Raw genomic sequence first — 18,739 nt, forward strand, 5'->3', positions numbered from 1 at the left:
TTAATTTGTCAAGGAAACCCTAAAACTAAATAGTTAATTGTTATAATATTTTTTGTGTTTCCAGATTTTAATTCTTTTCCATTGTCTAGAAGATGAAAATCAGAAATTCTAAAAAAGTAAAGAGGTTTTTACATTGATTTATATTCAGGTGACCTCTGTTGTCTTTGGTTTGCTACATCATAAAATTAGTTTTTGTCCAACTCATTGATTGCTTGGATTTTTCAGTGACTGACAAGGAGCACGAGGGTAAATTTTCACATATGCAAACAAAAGGGTAATTTTACATTTTTTTATTTGTCTGTTTTCGGCTGTAAACCCTCTCAGATCAGGGTTTTTTACTCATCATGAGGTTCTTCAACTGGGTCTGGTTTAGATGCCAAGCAAACTCATATTATGGTGATTTTTATTACATAATAAAGATATCAAAGACCACAAATATATTGAAAGAATTTGCATATTATTGTAGGATAATCCAGTGAAGATTAATATGCTAGATTTTAGAATGGAGCTGGTCTAATTTGGTCCAGTTACCCAAAAAGAAGCAAAATCACAACAACAATATAGTCTTTTTTCACCCTGCTAAATCAGTGTATCAGTTCCATGTTTTGTGAAATATGTAGATATAAAAACTGATGGAAATATTCCATCATTGTTAAGCATTATTTAGTAGAATAACCCAGTGGTGTGTTCTAGCTTCATGGACCAAACATTTTTCACAGTTCTTCGCTTTGGTAAAGTAGTTGAACCATAAATGAAACCAACCAGAATCCAAATCACAATGCTCTGACCACCATCAACTACTGCTTCTGATGCTGGAAATAAGTGTTATGCTGTTTCTCCATGATAAACCTTTTTACAAAAACAACTATTCTGCTACCAGATTTTTTATTTACCTACATTAACTGTGTAAACAGTAGTTTGTATTTTATGTAGAAGTACTGTAATCAGGTGTCCTTACTATACGGTTTGCTTTATTGACTAAATTGTATCCTGTAAAGAACTAGTTTAGCAGTAGTCTGAAGTCCTTTTTATCCTTTTTTTGTTTATTTCTGGACCCTTAAGCTCGACAAGTTGAAAACTCTGGCTTCCCATTAAAGAACAAAGGGAGATCGCATTAGGCATTAAGCTTTTCAATAGAGTAACGACACCTCCCTGTCATAGGCTGTAAAACACGTTTCTGCTCATGATCCCTCCTTCTGTGTTTATCCCATGGCAGCACACATGGCTCACTCAGTGTGTCTGTAGATGCGCACAGGTGGTGTTGTTCTCTCACATGGAACTGGCGTGTCTCTTAATCTCTTTTAGTTTATCTCAAACTGTCACCTAACACGAGCAAAATCAGCCTAAGTAACATTCGCTCACACCTTTTTTCCAGAAACATGGTAAACCATCCCTGACACGATTCAGCCCAGCCAGCCGCCACTTCACGTGTACAGCCACCCTCGCCACAGTTCCACCTCCTGCCGCTCTGATTGCGCGGTTAGCATTCACAGGCTTGTCCTGACTGCTGCCAGCCAACCAATAGAAGCACACCTTTGTGACCCAGCAGCCAGTACGGCTCCCAGAAACACCAAACCTTAGTTTGGATGGTGGGACATTTGTATGTGTGTATAAGCAGGTGTGAGCACCTGCTTTCATTTCCACGTGTCAGCCATCGTGACACCAATGTGCAGAGTTTTCACACCTGAGAGCTCTGTTTGCAGCCACACAGAAAGCAAAGCTTACAGTCATGGTTATGGCCTTTTTACAGGTGTCCAGCTGAGCTGTTACTCAGCAGCTGCATAGACAGCAGCACACATGGTGAGATACAGAGGAGATGTTTGAAAGTGTTCCAAAACATAAGGAGGATGTTTACCAAGGAGTGGTCTAAAATAGGAACCTCTCTAAAATGACCTGTCTTGACTTCCAGGTGAGCCGTCCACGTCCCAGCGACAACCCTCTGCTATTCCTCTTCCTGGTTGGTGGAGTCACACCTTCAGAGCTTCGGCTCATCAAAGACACAGTCTCCAAGCTCAAACCAGGAACACAGGTCGGTAAGCAGCGGTTATTGCATTCTATCAGGTGCCTGACAGAAATGCCTTTTTATAAGCAGGTGGCATCATATCATTTAACCATGGAATGGGCTTAGTCTCCTCCTAAAACATTTCACACAGCTGGAGAATACAAAGAGAGGGATCTTTTACCATTGCTCTTAGCATAATCTTTCAAGATCAAGTTGTTTTCTTCAGCTCAACATTTATGTAGGGTTTAGGTCCGGTAAGTAAGTTGATCATGAAAGGTCGATTTTGTGTCTGGTGAGCCATTTCTGTGTTGATATGTTCTGGGGTCATTATCTTATAACACCCATACTCTGTTTTCTGTCAGAGGCCAATCATGTTTTTATTCAAAGTGTCCTGGTTTTTTAACCTTTAACAAGATTCCCAGAGCCGTTGGAAGAGAAACAGGCCCACAGCATCACATATCCTCCACCATACCTTATTGTGGACATGAGGTGCTTTTCCATATATTAATCCTTTGATTTATAATAGACCCACCTGGAGGGTTTGTTTTGGATGCTTTGAGAATCACGGTCTCATCTGACCAAAGTCTCACTGGAGTTTAGTGTGTTTACATTTGTGATGTCAGGACAGAAAATACTTCTTTTTCTCCATATAGATAATGTCTTATGGTTCTTATGGCAACTTGATGAACCCAATGTGCTACTCTCTGCTGCAGTTCAGCAACAGTGAGCTTTGGACATTTTCTTGGCTCCCTCATTAAAAGTATAAAGAACAACATAATTTAAATGAATTTTACAGGAACTGTTATGGTTGCTACTTTGCTACCAGTTATTTTGTAAGGAAAATATTGTTTATTTACAACAATTTTAAGCCGTTGTACACATATGTTTAACACATGTGAACCAGGGGGGTTCCATCAAATATGGACAGCTCTGTAAATAAATTAAATTGGTGGAATTATTAACTTGTTTGATAACATCGAAGGAAATATAGTTACAAGAACAATCTTACATGTTCAAATATGCAAAGCCTATAGGACAGACAAACATACTGATATGTGTTAGGACAGAAAATGCGGTGTAATCTGTGTTGAAAATAAGAAAATACAACAAATCATACAAAGAACATTCTGTATTATTTCTTCCTGTTTATATAGAATGAAATGGTCAAACATAAAGTCGTTTTACTGCATTTTTTTGTGATTTTTGAAAAGAGTTTTAGTAATATTTGTCAAAGACAAAGTCTTCTTAAATATAATTTATTTCTTTAACAAAATGAAACAGCCGATTGAACCTCCTCCAAATGTGAGAATTTTGCCAAACCCTGCAAAGCAGTACATGGTATTTATATTCGACTGGGGACAGATTGACACTTAACTGAAGTGAGTCACATTAAAGGCAAAAAATCTGACTGCATGATCACTCACAAGTGCTGACCTAAATACACAGGTGGCTGAGATCAGGTGTGAAGGTTAGAGTGCTGTCTGGTCTTTCCATGTGTTGATGCACTTATCACATGCCTGCCTGTTTGTTTAGGGTGGTCTAAGCGCCTAATACATATGCTGTCCACACTGACACACAAAACATGCAGATGAATGCAGTTTCTCTGGTTGGGAGGATCCTGAGCAAGGAAAAAGTGGACATCTAGCTGGGTCATGTAGGGTTTTCATAATAAAAGGCTTTGAGAATTAGGCCAGAGGCAATGAAAGGCTCAACAACGATCAAAGCCGTCCATGTTGTAATCAAGAGAACTGAATAAAGATGAGATTATACAATACGCTGCTGGGCCACACACACACTACGCCTAGCAGATTCATGTACAACAAACTGTCTACGTGTAAACGTATGTATGCACAGTGGCTTGTGTCTGCAGTCCAGATGTTCCTAAGGGTTTTTCCTCTGCAAAACTTCTTCAGAGACATGCTCGCTCTGCCAAAACAGCCAATTTTAGGTGCTGACCGGGAGTTAAGGCAACACTGCTGAGGAGAAACAAAGCTCCTCTGTTGTGTAAGAGTACTGCCGTCCTCATTCTGACTACACGACTATGAGTGTGTACACCAACTAAAACTGCAGTCTTTTAGTCTATCTACGCCTGATTGTTGCTCTGCATCAAAGTAAACATTTAGTATACAGCACCAGATAAGGAGTTTTACCAGTAAAGATATAAAAACTACAAATTAAGACATGGAAAAATATGTGGTATTAAACCAGAGTTAAGAGTAAGAGTTAAACCAGAATAGGTCTCATATTTTAGCTTCTATAAAGCAGCCAGTGATTTCCTTATATTGCATTATCTGAAGAGGAATGGTTTTAACTTATCAGGTGGGGCCTGGGGGAAGAACTTCTTGCCTTCTTAGGCTGTTTTCACACATTCAAGGCCGAGGCTGATTCTGATTACTACTATTTACATATGAAATAATACAGTGCCTTTCAAATGTATTTAGGCCATTGAAATTTTAAAAGGCAGGCATGTTTTCGGAAAGTTTTAACAAATAAAAATATTGCATTTGTATGCACCACCCCCAGAGTCGATACTTTCCAGAACCACCTTTTGCTGAAATCACAGCTGCCAGTCTGTTGAGGTATGTTTCTACCAGTTTTGCAGATCAAAAGGCTGACATTTCTGCCCATTGCTTTTATGGCAAAAAAAGGTCAAGCTCACTCAGATTGGATGGGCAGCATCTGGAAACATAAATGTTCAGTTCTTGCCATGGATTCTCAATCAGGTTTAGGTCTGGACTTTGACTGGGCCATTTTAACACATGAATATGCTTTGATCTAAACCATTCCATTATTGCTCTGGATTGGATGAAGTGTATTGTCATCTTTCTCTCACACATGTCACACATAAACCTATATGTAAATGTAGGTTTAAAAAGTTTAAAAGTTTTTATCTGACTTGAGCCCATTCTTCCACATAATTGATTTGACCCCTCCATGACTTCTGGCAAACTGCTAAGTCCAGCACTAAAAGTTGTCCTCTCTACAGATTCTCCCACTTAATCTGTGGATCTCTGCAAATCAAGATGATTATTATTGCACTCCTTGTCTGGCCTGTAAATGTAGGTGGAACAAGCTTAACCTGCACGCTATGCAGGTCCTATTTTAGTAATTATCACACCTGTTTTGTGTGTTGTTGTCTCTGTCAGTAGATGTTTACAGTCTTTCCTTTGCTTAGTCCTTGACATAAGGCTTTATTACTGTTCCCTCAGTCTGCTCCTGTACCATTTTTGGCCTTCTTGTTTCTTGATTTAGTGTTTTTTGTCTCAACAGCTACAAGGTTTTGAGTTTTCACCCTGGGCTGGGAATTACAATTTCACCTGCTGCTTCGTTGTAGCCTCACCCTTACTTATCCCTTACATTCCAACTTTTCACATGTGCCTTCTAAAAGCATCAGTTTGTAAAAAAAAGTTAATAATAATAATTACAGACTGATTGAAAATCTTTAAGTTCACAACATTTATGATTAGTACCAAACAAGATTTAGAGCAAACCATAGTATGATCTGAAGCACAACAGCGACTCCTGTAATTTCTGTTTAAATTCTGATAGCTCTTATTGCTGCTTCTGATCCATCCTGTTGATCCTGGCATCCTACTTTTATATTTCAAATAGCTTAGCAGGTCAAATTTCTATTTTGGTATTAGTCATTTCTTTAAGAGAGTAGTTTTCATGTTTTAGTTGATAATTTAAAAAGTTGCTGAGAGAAATATCTTCTCTGGAGTTCCACACAGAACCGATCTTGTTCCATTACTTTTTAACCTGGACATGCTCCAGCTTAGTAAAATTTATGAAGATGATACACTTTTTTACTTTTCTTTTTCAGATGATTAAGTAAGCCTGCCCTTAATTTCAATATCTGAATGGCAAATGTTATAATTTAAAAACGATACTAATGGGTCCTACATGGTAGAATCAGAAAGCATGCCCTTATCTTCACTGAAAGACATTGAGAAAGTAAAAAAATATTAGACGTTCATTAGCTTTTAGTCCTAACTATAGAATAAGTTACCTTAATGGATGAATTGGTGTAATATAAAAATCTGTCAAAAGTTAGTTTTCATCAAGCTTTGGTAAGGGTTTCTCTTGCCCCTTGGTATTGCTTGCATCTATCAGTGATTTTTTTCAGTGTAAAACATGTTGATTTTACTTGTAATGAAATGTACAATATTTATGAAACAGTTTCAATTGGATTATAGACTTTCTCCCAGATGCAAAAACAGTTACAGGTTATAATCAAAGTCTTTGGACAAGATCAGAGTTATTCTGAATTCTCTTGCAGCCTATAAAAGAAAAATGAAACAAGACTTTAACATCAGCACTATGAGCACTATTTACTCAGTTTACTCTGCTGTGGTCGCCACAATGTGCTTAAGTTGTTAATGCATAAGTTATTTTTAATGTGGACAGAGATTTTGTAAAAAAGGTGTGATCCAAACTTTTCTGGCACAACTGTACCTAATTCCAAGATGCATTGAGAAGGACAAAGATCTGGTGAGATAAAGAGTCGAGCAACACTGAAGAACCGAGGAATCAACTTTTTTGACAGACCAATGTGTTTCAGCTTGTGGCCTTCATCATGGGCGTTAAAAAATGTATCATTTTCACCTTGGAAGTGGAGAAATTGCACCAGAAAGTTTTGGATCACCCAATCTTTTTAGTTTTTTTTTTCCACATAAATTATCCAATATTTTTTGCATGTGTTTTGTAATGACCCTGATGAAGCCAACAAGATAAAACATGTTGGTCTGTAAATAAAGTCGTTTCCTTGGTATTTCAAGTGTTGCTGGAGTTTTCACCTCACCACAACAGGGGTGTGACAGGATTTGCTGTGTTGTCCTTTACTTGTTTTCTGTGTTGTATAGTGCTGTGTATTTTGTTGTCACCTGTTTTGTGAAGCACTTGTGAATCACCTGTCTGTGAAAACGGAGGGTGTTATGCCACAAAGTTATTATAAATTGGCCTGTTTCAACTGCCCCCGGTTAATTCATCAAAACCGAGGAATGTAATTTCTTTTTTTACAAAACAGAAAAAATATGTTTTAAAGTAAAACAACTGGCTAACTTTGAAACTGCAGAAGATCACCCAAAGGTGAGGATATATATCATAGGTCACATCTATGTTTCTTATCATTTAAACAGACAACACAACTGAAACGCTGCTGTTTGGAGGATATTTGTTCTTACTTGGCCTGTGTGACCAAGCTGCTGCAATGAAACCCCTTATTGAGTTCGGTCAAAAAAAAAAAAAGATGTACAAAATTTTTAAGAAGAGAAAACAACAGTGGAGACACTTCCGCTGCATAATCCAGTTTTATATCAAGGTGGTGATGCTTTAACCCTATATCATGGAAAAGTAATTTTAGTTACAAAGTGGAAAAATAAAACTTTAACCTTCACAGAAATTCTCTCTCTTGTTTATTCAGCAGTTGCCCTGCTCTTATGGGTTTTTTTTTCACTAGCCTAATACCTCTGTTTTGAGTGTAAACCCCTCGAGCCCTGCAGTGTTGACAAGTGAATGTTAAAGGTCAGTGTGAGTGGTTTTGCTCCTTTACATTGAAATTAAAAAAACTGCCCAGCTTGAGTCGCAGGTGTTTTCCATGAATCCTAAAGCTTTTTTCACACATCCTTCATCGCATGTAAAAGTCATGGGTGCCATGTCAGAATAAGCATCCGACTTGGCTTTACGTTGTTATTTAGAAGATTGACGCCATTATGTCATGTTTTTGTCCTCTGACAGCATATCCTCCAAAAATTATCTTATGTTACCTACTAACAAATTTCTTTTAGACCTAAAAAATAAACAAAATAAATTGTATGCAAACTCTAACCCTTGTTCAGAATTTATGGTATAATAAATCAAAATCAAAAAGCGAGCCAGCTGAGAAGGTTTTTAATTCTGTTGATTGCCTGTGTGTCGATTCCTTAAATGGTTAAGTGTGGATTTACACACGCTGGCATATTTTAACCTTAATGAGGGTGTTTGTTCTGTTCCAGGTGCTGATTCTCTCCACCCGCTTACTTAGACCGACGGATATTCCCAAGCTGCTCTTCAGCTCTCAGAGACTGCGGCCAGATATTGGTCTCTGAAGGTCTGGCAGGAGGAACAAACACAGCCTTGTGTGCGCGGACCAACACGTTTGGACAAGCGAGCTCAAATAGTTCAATTTTAGAGAAATGCTGCAGGATAATAAAAAAAACCAAGGAAGCATTCCTGCTCTGTATGTCAACAAACAAAATCCACAAGATCTGTTCCAGCTGTGTGTTTTATGACATGAATGCATCAAAATATGATGGCAATAAAGTATTTATGTTTTCAGACAACCACAAGATGCGTTGCTTTTTGTTTGCATCCACTGTAAATGAAGCTCAAATGATTGTGGTTTCTGAACTGTAAATGTGACCCAGTGAATGTGTGAAAAATGAATCTCTGCTGCAGTGGCTGAGAGAATAGTCACTCTATCAGCATCATCACATCATGACAGCAGCACAATGTTAAACAAATTATTTGACACACACAATATTTGCTCACACCTCCACTGTCAATTCCCTCCTTCCTGTGTTTTATTCTGTCTAACATGACTGACTTCAGCTTAAGCACCACGCCTGAACACCACAACAGGGGGCTTTCTCATTTACTCAAATACACTTTGACAGACTCTGACACGATTTTCTAGATTTACTGTTTAATAAGTCAAGAATTTTGAAGTTGGGTTCTGGTTAAGCAGTGGTGTCCAAACATTTTGCCACATGAGCCAAAATCATCAAATCAAAAGTGCTTGATGGCCACAAAATAGATTTTTTTTTTTTACCAGCTGAACAATTGCAACATGCAACATTTTAGTGAAACAAATTTGTAAATCATTGTACTGTAGATCCAAATAATAAAAATAGTGTTGTAGGATTGCCTTATTTAAAAAAAAATTGTTTTTTTTAATTAAGGCAAGCGTTTTTTTGTCTATTGTCAGGGGCAGGAACAGGATTTTAGTTGCTCTTTCTTTAAAAATGTTTGCTGTATTTAGCTAATAATAAATCAGTTCAATGCAGATGTGGGTTCACCCGGTTGAATAGTTCTGGTCCTATTTACTTTGAAATGAAAAAGAAAGCGAAAAGCATGATTATTAAAAGATGATTACTTTGTATTGTTCCTATAATTTTCCACATCAAGATTTCAATGAAAAAAACTCTGCACCTGCATCAACTGGCTGTGCTGATCGCCCAGACTGCAATGTAGACACCTTCGTTTAGTATGAATCCAGATTAGTTGGTCCAGACTTTAAAGGATTAAGGACATTTTGATACATTTATAATTAAATATTCTTAGGTCTGCTTTCTAATGTTTTGATTGGGTAAAAATAAACATGAAAACTAACACCACTTAAAGAAAGTCTTCTATGATTGGGAAGAATATTAAAAATATTATCTAGGCTGATTAAAGGTTTATTTTGGATGATCTTTATTGCAGAGTTCATATTGAGAGTTGAAGGTAATTTGTGAAATATGACCTGTCTTAAATTAGTGAGGGAAAAAAAACGGCTCAGGCTACATTTTTCAACTTTCTTAAATGTGGGGACATTATTTAAATGCATGCCGCTTCTGTGTATCACTCCCCTTAGCGTTTTCTAAAAAATTCATTCTACAGAAAGCCTCACTGTGTCTTTCACCATCTGGTTTTTTGACCCTGGATGTTGTACCTGTATTATATTGTCTCTTTTTATTATAGTTTCCCCTTTTGGTCAGGTCTCCTTCACAAAAGAGACAATAACCTCAAGAGCCTTCCTGGTTATTTAAAGATGAAAAAAGTAAAAGAAAAACATTATTACAATTAACAGGATACCAAGTTCTTGAATGTTTCAGAACATCTTCTGGGATTAGCAGGTAATTTCACTAACTGTAAGAGTTCAGCACAGGTATATTCAACGTATTGGTAGAAAGAAGTAAAATTATAAAAGATCAGATTTGAGGTGTTTGAATGCATTACGCATGTTGGTAATAATTTGCTTCTGTGCACAAAAGCATCCAGTTAAACATGGTTTAAAGGTTCATTAATTGCTCTGATCTTGTGATTGGAGTGGTTTTAAGATGGTAGATGTCTAGTTTAGTCACAGCCACTGTTAGATTCAGCATATGGGACCCACTAATCTGGTTTTATATTAAATGAATACATGGTTTCATCTTCTACTGCAGATATCTGCTTATCTTTAAATCTTAATGAGCTAATTACCTCTATTAGAAAGATTGGATTAGAACCAGCTCTTACCAGTAAACTCCCAAGGATTATTAATGTCATTTGATTTGTTTTTCTGTGTGTGATTTCCTTTATCATTGTAATGTTTTTCCTCAAGTACAGCGCTTTGAGTGTTCCTGAAAAGCGCTATATAAATAAACTTGACTTTAAACAGAATCTCATTTTAAAATAATTTTTGTATCCCTTGAGTTCAGAGTTAAAAATAAACAGATCCTTGTAGTTTCAGATATTCCTTCATTTAAGAAAACAATTACAGATTTCTATATTTTTTTCATGGGGTTTGTAGTTCAACCCCCAAAACAGAATCTGCAGAACATTAGCTCCGAGAAACAAAAGCAACCTTGCAGTGTATGCGTGCGTTACCCCCATTTTCCTCAAGTCAGCTTTCTGTGGTCTAGCACTGCAGCCTGCTTTTAACTTTAGTCACATCAAGAAGCAATCAGTACAATCATCTCTCTGTTCTCCTTATGTGATTCATAGCTGCATGTTATCAAGGCCTTTTAGAAGAGCTGCTCTATTCATGGGTCAGACAGGCTTTTCTTCTGAGCGCGTCATCCCCGTCACATTTAACCTGAAGATTCTACAGTTTCCCAAAAAGAAAAATGAACACATCTCCTTTAAAAATCATTTTATTGTGGACAATGTGAATTTGTAACAAATAAATAGCAGGTCCTTTGGACTGGTCATTTTTATAAAGTGAATCAGCAATTATAGTCGATGCTACATCCCGTGTCTGCTGCAAAACCTTAACCCCTTCCCATCACACTGTCATGTACAGTGATGATCCATAACACACACACAGAGAGCAATGTTGACATTACAGATAGAGCATACATGCAGCTCCATAGAGTCCTTGCTGAATGGGAACCGTTAACAGTGCCATGTAGTGGCAGTGAATAAAAATCTGCCACAATGGGCTCAGCTAAAAATAAGCCATACTTCAGCTGTTGCCAGGAGAGCTGGATTTACACTTATTTGTTTAACTGATATGCAGAGTCTGCGGTTCAGCCAGCCACCTTTGGTTGTCCCCGTGTCCTCACGTCTCTTCCTGAGCAGAAGATAAACCTCCTCCCTGCTTGATTTTACATGTTATCTGGCACAGGACTGCTCTTCGCCAAGAGGTTATTCCCTCTATAAAGACTCATTTACCTCCTGCTTTGTAGAGGCTACCACTGTTCATCTCAACAGTCTGCTTCCTTCCGTCAGACTGACTCAGGACTTTAATAAAGGAGAGTTCATCTCCTGTTCTTTTCTCGGCTCCCAGTCCTCACACTGAGGTCACTGTCCTGACTTTTGCAGACAGCGCCTGTTTGAAACGTCTCTTCAGATCTTGCATGTTGGGAGACTTTGGCCGGGGGATGAGGGGCGAGCGCCTCTTTTCAGCGGCGGCGATGGCAGCGGGAGGCGGCGGTTGCTGCTGCTTGGAGAGCTGGCAACACAGTCTGTGGAAAGCTCCATGCACCTGGTTGTAGTCTTCGCTGGCGGAGACCTCATAGAAGGAGCAGCCCAGAGTTCCCGCCAGCACGGGGCCCTGCTCGGAGTCAACGCGCCTCATGTGCAGGAGGTCGGCCTTGTTGGCTAGCAGGATCACCGGGGGAACACTGATGGCGCCGGTACGAATGACCAGCTGGTGCAGCTGATCAATCAGCTCAAAGCTACGGCGGTCTGTCACAGAATACACCAGCACCACGGCGTCGGCCCACTGGATGGAGCACGTCACATGGTCGGGGAGACTGATACCATTATCAGTCATCTAAAAAGAAAAGGAAGACAAAATAATAAAATCACACCTTGCTGGTGGGGGGGGGGGGGTCAGTTCAAAGGGTCTCAGATTTAATGAAAAGGAAACTTTTGCAATGACTGGAACGCTGACTTAGGCAGACAGGAGCTATAGTATTACTGCTGCAGAGGAAGGAGGTGTGGATGACTGCGAAGAGCCTGGATGTGGATCAAGGTATCATTTACAGTGGCCCCAGCCAGCTATTACCCTAAATGGTAAATTACACAGCCCAAAATGAGTGGAGGGGAGAATGAAATCTGCAGCATGTTTGGTTTCAGTCAAAAATATCGGAGATGTGAGTGTCTGAGGACCCACCTCTGCACCAGGAGTGTCCTGGACCTGGATGGTAACCTGATCTCCATCCACCTGGACTTCTCTGGAGTACAGATTACCTGCACACACAGAACAGAGACGACAATGAGCTTGAGGCGTTTTATATGAGACAGAATAGCCCATTTATATCATAGAAAAGTATCTTCATCTTACCTGCGTTTCGCTCATAGTCTCCAATGAAGCGCTTCGTTAAGAATCTCACCACCAGCGCTAAAATACACCAAAATAACAACATTATTAGACTTAAAAATCACACTTTCTGAACTCTTCCATTATGGCAACGTTTGCGTTATTTTAAAAGTCTCACCTGTTTTCCCCACTCCGCTGCCTCCAACAACAGCTATTTTAATGACCCGGTTCGGGACGGAGTATTCAAGCGCGGTACACTCCGCAATGGTCGACATGTTCTGAATGAGCCGCATTGTTCTTCCAGGTAATTAAATTCCCACAAGAATAGTGAAGAAATATCCAAAAACGTTGTTTAAAGTCGCTCAGGAGTAGCAGGTGAAGATATCGCAGTGCTTCAGCAGAGGAGACCAAGAGGACTTAGAGCTGTGGATCACGGATGAGACTGCAGCTGCGGAGGAGCCGCTCGCCCTTTTTAAACCTCCCCGCCGCCGCTCGCCTCTGATTGGTTGCTCCTTTCCCCCGTGTTTTCGTGCTTTCTCCGCCCACACGTGGATAAGCAGCAAGTTTATGCATTCTGAAGAGGAGCCGCTGTGGCAACAGGTGGGACCCGACTAAGCAGCCTTTCTTTGGAAAAAAGCTGGGTGGAAGAGGCAAGTATTTTCTCGTGTACAGTATTGTGAGATGTGACTTCTCATGAAATCTGAGGAAAAACATGTTTCAGATTGTATCAGTCAAGAGGGTTAGTTTAGACCTTAAACAGGATTGCCGGTGAATCATAGTTTCGCCTTTATCTTTCAAAGATTGGGAGGATGACCCAAAGAAATTGAGTCTGATTACAAATTTACCAGCACATTTAACAGAAGTAAAAATACAGTTACATTTGATTTTGAACATTTCCTATACCTTTAAATAGGTGAAAACACATTGGTTAAGTATTTGACTATTTTTTGTTGTAGGTTGAGTATGTAGTCAGGGATGGAAAGAGGTTTATGTCATGCTGTCATCAATGGTTACTGATCAAAAAAGAATATGGGACTAGGTTACTTATTTTTTAAACCTAAAATCGGCTAACAGCGGTGCTGTTAATCCTTTCCAGATGCTGATGAAGCCCAAGCACAAGTCAGCTAGCATATTCCTTCTTTGTTCACCTTCACTTGAGAAAATGAATTGAGCACACCTAGGAGGATTTCAGCAGCTGCTTTATATAAAGATTCTTCAGCTCAGGCCGGTGCGTGACATAGAGCCATTTTGTTGAGGCTATTAGTCCTCGAATTATCCATCCACCCTTTCAAATCCTGACCATGGGATCTTTTTTATGTATGTCTCACTGTCTGGTTACTTTGATTGAAGAACATTAGTGCAGGAATTATCCTGTTTAACTTTGGATGGGTGTTTTACACACCGGTTAAAGTCTTTAATAAGGCTTTAGTAAGTTACTAAAACAATATATTTTTCAGCAGCACTACCAGGAATAATGTGGGTAATGTAAGAACATTTTATTCTAGCCTCCCTGATGTGATTGGTCATTAAAATATTTATTTCAGTAGCAGAGGTGATGTCACACCTTGTGTGTAAGAGAAAAATAGCCAATGCCAATGGATCTGTGCATTGGCGTGTGGCTGTGTAAACAGTGAAAGTGCAGCTTGATAAATGTAACTTTTGTGTAGAAGTGCTTTGAGAGTAGAGTACAGAGAAACAAGAGAAGCACTATATAGGTTTCAATTTACTTGTAAACATCAGTCACGGTTCCCAAAGTTGGGGTTACAAATTAACAATTGTGGGTCTTGAGATCCTCTTTGGAAATCAAACCATAAAACTAAATTAAAACAAAATACATTGGTGACCCATATTTTAGTATAAATGCAAGGAGACAGAGAAGAAAACGTTGGCCTAAAATAGAAACATTATTAATGGGGTTCTGCTTGTTCATTGTGCGATCATAATACCGCTGCTTAGTTGACCTCGAAGTAGTAAATAGTTGGGGTCACGAGTGTCTTCTGTTATTGTGTGGGTCAGAAGCTGAATGTTAGCTCTGACCCTAGTTTATTTCAAGTAACACTTCTGTAAATAACAAGTTTTGCAAGTAACACCACTCTTGACAAACTCATTTTAAAAGACAAAGTAAACAAAACATTTAGATTTTTGCGTTAGTTACAAAGACATAAAAAAACACAATAACTTTATTTTGGCACTGCATGACTGCTTGAAGGAGGTCATTCAACTAGGCATTAAAAGTTTACTTAGAAGTTGTAATTTCTTAATTTAAAGTTGGCTAAATTAACTCTTCCTGGAAGTTGGATGTGCTAATTGGAAAGGCAGAGTTTTCTCATTGACGCTGACCTCAGATTATAACATGACTGCCTTGCTTTTAAAGCCTGAACTGTGTTTGCACTTCAGTATCTCATTAAATGTCTTACACACAGATTACTATTATGTCCTCAGCTAACACATTGCTACAGTGTTTGAAATTTCAACTGGTACAAAAACACAATTCTGCTAGCTTGTGTGGTCAATAGTAGGCTAGTTAGCCTGCTTATTAAGGGCCCTTTTCCATTAGTACTCTAATCTATTTGGGTCGGGTGGGGATAACCTCAGTTTAACACAATTTGATTAATTTTCCGTTACGACTGAGTATCATCTCAAGGGGGATGTGAACGTTAATTGCAAGGCACACCACGGTCCAAAGTGATGTGATAGAGACACAGAAAAAACAACAGCCTAGACTGCTACTCCATTTATGGCTTCGTTCAGAGTGAAAGAAGAGAGCCAGAGAAAGTTCTGGGCAGCAAGACCCGAAGCACTGCAGATAAGTACAAGAGAAGGAGGGAAGCCATGCCGTTTCAAACTGAAAGACACGAACTAGAGGAGGGTATTAGGTAGCTAATACTACCTAATGCTAGCTTGCTATAATAGTGCTGATATACACAGTAAGCCCATCGGAGAATGATTAAACAGCTGAAAATATTAGTTACTGTTGGCAAGTAGCAAAAAAGGCTATAACCTGAAAATGCCTGCGTAATGACCCTCCAACATTGGACCAATGGGATGAAATAATAAATGAAATCCATGGTATGGAGAGAATTACAATTGCTTTAAAAGTAGAATTGGTGAATGTACCAAATGCTGGGAAAAATGGATTGTGAATGCACTTTATATTGATTAATATTGAATGAAACCATGGTGTATGGGAAAACACATTGTGACTAGATGTGCCAATTCTACTTTATAATGTGTATGTATATTTATATATATATATATATGTATATATATATATATATATATATATATATATATATATATATATATATATATCTTGCAAATCAACTCGATCTGACCTTCACAAGGATCTTCAACAAGTCACTGGAGAAATCTGAGGTCCCCTCCTGCCTCATACGATCCACCATCATCCCGGTTCCCAAGAAACCCACCATCGTAGGATTAAATGACTACAGGCCTGTGCCCTGACGTCTGTGATCAGGAAATCCTTTGAGCGGCTGGTGCTGAAGCACCTGAAAGACATCACAGGCCCCCTGCTGGACCCCCTGCAGTTTGCTTACCGAGCAAACAGGTCGGCAGATGATGCTGTTAACTTAAGTCTACACTTCATCCTGCAACACCTCGACCACCCAGGGACGTACGCCAGGATCCTGTTTGTAGACTTCAGCTCGGCCTTCAACACCATCATACCAGACATCCTCCACCAGAAGCTCACCCAGCTCAACATCCCAGCCTCCACCTGTCAGTGGATCAACAGCTTCCTGACAGACCGACAGCAGCAGGTGAGACTGGGGAGCATCTTCTCCCGATCCAGATCAATAAGTACTGGTGTCCCCCAGGGGTGTGTTCTATCCCCACTCCTCTTCTCTCTGTACACAAATGACTGCACCTCATCGGACTCGTCCGTGAAACTCCTTAAGTTTGCAGATGACACCACTGTCATTGGACTGATCCAGGACGGTGATGAGTCTGCATACAGACAGCAGGTGGATCGGCTGGTACACTGGTGCGGTCCGAACTCCCTTGAACTGAACCCACTCAAGACTGTGGAAATGGTGGTGGACTTTCGGAGAACACCACCCCCATACACCCCCCTCACCATCCTCAACAACACTGTATCGGCCGTGGACCACTTCAGGTTCTTAGGAACCACCATCTCTGAGGACCTGAGATGGATTTCACACATAGACACTGTTCAAAAGAAGACCCAGCAGAGACTGTACTTCCTGAGGCAACTCAAGAAGTTCAACCTTCCACAGGAGCTGCTGGTCATCTTCTACACTGCCATCATTCAATCTGTCCTGTCTTCATCCATCTCAGTGTGGTTTGGCTCATCCACAAAACAGGACAGGTTCAGACTGCAACGAATAATCAGGACTGCAGAGAGAATAATCAGAGCTGACCTTCCCTCCATCCAGGACTTATACAGGTCTAGGGTCAGGAAAAGAGCTGCTAAAATCACTGCCGACCCCACACACCCTGAGTTTTACCTTCAGGCCGCCGCTACATAGTACTGTTTACTAAAACCAGCCGCCACAAAGACAGTTTCTTCCCCCAGGCTGTTTCTCTGTTGAACATTCAATAGAGTACAAAACAACAGCATACAGATGTTGCAAATGCACCTTTTCTATTAGATATGTGTATATTGTACATTGTAAATTGTAAATTTGTATATTCTGTAATGCAAAAACAGAAGCATTCTGGAAGCATTCTAAATTTTCTGCACTGGACTAATCTCTTTTCAGATGTGTTCATAATGAAGTACACACCAATTTACTGGAACTACTCATTTTTTGGCCAGTAATTAATTCAAATTTACCTTAGAAATAATTAACAGTGAAACCTCGTCAAAGTACCACAAATGTGGCTTGTTCCACAGTTTGCGAGCCATGGCCCCTGAGAAGACAGACCTTTACCTTAACTCTGAGATTTCCAAGATCCTGCTAGCATGTCAGAAGCTGCTGTGTTCAGTGACTGAAACTGGAGGGTTAAAGGCATAAAACTGAGCAACCTTCATACTTAAACTCACTGATACTAAGCAGCAAACTTTAAGTCATCTTCCCTCAATATGAACCTCAACACTATGGAGTGTTTTTGCTTGGAAGTCCTTAGGTTTTCAAGCATCCTACCAGCAGTTCAACATTCATTTTTAGTGCTTTGTTTCACCAGGTGACCTGTTCAGGCATGCCCCTTGATTTGTCCTCACAGGGGGTTAACGGCTGTTTATATTGACCCAGTACACTGCACAACAAACAAACAGGCACCCACATACAGCAATACCTTAAAAGAACTCATGCAAACAACTATGTTGCACGGCATTAAAAAAGGACATTTAAGCAGTTTCAGTGGCAAATGGATAGTAATGCGGTCCCTTATCGTCCTTACACATTTGTGTGTTTTACCAGACAAATCCTTTGAGCAGCTACTTTCTGCCCTGATTTAAGAGATGTTGTTTGGTCCACTTTTCCTTTTCCTCCTCTCCCACATTACCCAAAAAGCCTTCCCCTCCTCCCTCTATCCCTCCCTCCTGTCTTTCACTTGTGCTCCGAGGTATTTTGGCATCCAGTTCTCATATGATTACAGTCTGGTATGTATTTTTGATAAGTGGGCTGATGACAGGCGGCGGTGCTGAAATATGAAATTAGTGCCCTGGTTTCAGGAGAATCCAGGGCTGCAGGGTGGTGCACCCACACAGATGTCCTTCTGACCACATCACAGTCGACACAGCCAGCTCCACCCCGGCGCTTGTGGGCGGTGTGGCCTGTTTTATATGTTAATGGCGAATAAACAAATTCTTGCATTTGATGACATGTTGGATTCTCCGTGGTTCGCCCACAGCTTCAGGTCTCTGTCGTTAAATGACTGATGTGAATTAGGGTGTCACAGTTTTAGCATATTTGTAACACAGAAAGATTAAAGGCATTATGACTGTTTCCTCCTCTTGCAGCCAGGCAAAACGGCTAATGATGGCACACTATAAAGGAAAGGTGTCCTAATGAAGCGCAGCTGAGTTACTGACACATTGGAGGTCAGAGAGGTTGCTGGTCAACACAGTGACTAAAATGGTCAATTTGGTGACACGAGTCTTTAATGTCTCACAAACACCACAGTAACTCCTATAAACTCCCACTCTTCCATTTGGCTAAGGCTTCAGGCTGGTGTTGCCTTCGCAGGCAATGAGATACAGTTGAATCCATCCATCCATCCATTATCAGTTCCGCATTTAAAACCACTCTAGAAAAATCTGCAACGGA

General features: G+C 39.9%; 2 protein-coding genes across 2 annotated transcripts in view; one reads left to right on the top strand and one right to left on the bottom strand.

The window, feature by feature from the left end:
• Nucleotides 1–8,328, top strand: part of scfd2 (sec1 family domain containing 2) — a 148,349-nt gene extending 140,021 nt beyond the window's left edge. The window contains exons 8-9 of the mRNA XM_047374573.1: nt 1,910–2,029; nt 7,996–8,328. Coding sequence (XP_047230529.1) covers nt 1,910–2,029; nt 7,996–8,088 — 213 coding nt within the window. The 3' untranslated portion in view covers nt 8,089–8,328. The remainder of the gene's footprint in view (nt 1–1,909; nt 2,030–7,995) is intronic.
• Nucleotides 8,329–10,859: 2,531 nt separating this feature from the next.
• On the bottom strand, nt 10,860–12,938 carry rasl11b (RAS-like, family 11, member B). Its single transcript, XM_047375274.1, has 4 exons — nt 12,667–12,938; nt 12,513–12,569; nt 12,342–12,418; nt 10,860–11,999 (listed from the first exon to the last, which is right to left on the bottom strand). The coding sequence occupies exons 1-4, from the start codon at nt 12,779–12,781 to the stop codon at nt 11,514–11,516; spliced, it is 735 nt and encodes a 244-aa protein (XP_047231230.1). The 5' UTR covers nt 12,782–12,938; the 3' UTR covers nt 10,860–11,513.
• Between the last annotated feature and the right edge of the window lie 5,801 nt (nt 12,939–18,739).

The sequence above is a fragment of the Girardinichthys multiradiatus genome, chromosome 9 (assembly GCF_021462225.1).
Source record: "Girardinichthys multiradiatus isolate DD_20200921_A chromosome 9, DD_fGirMul_XY1, whole genome shotgun sequence".
NCBI classification, from domain to species: Eukaryota; Metazoa; Chordata; class Actinopteri; order Cyprinodontiformes; family Goodeidae; genus Girardinichthys; species Girardinichthys multiradiatus.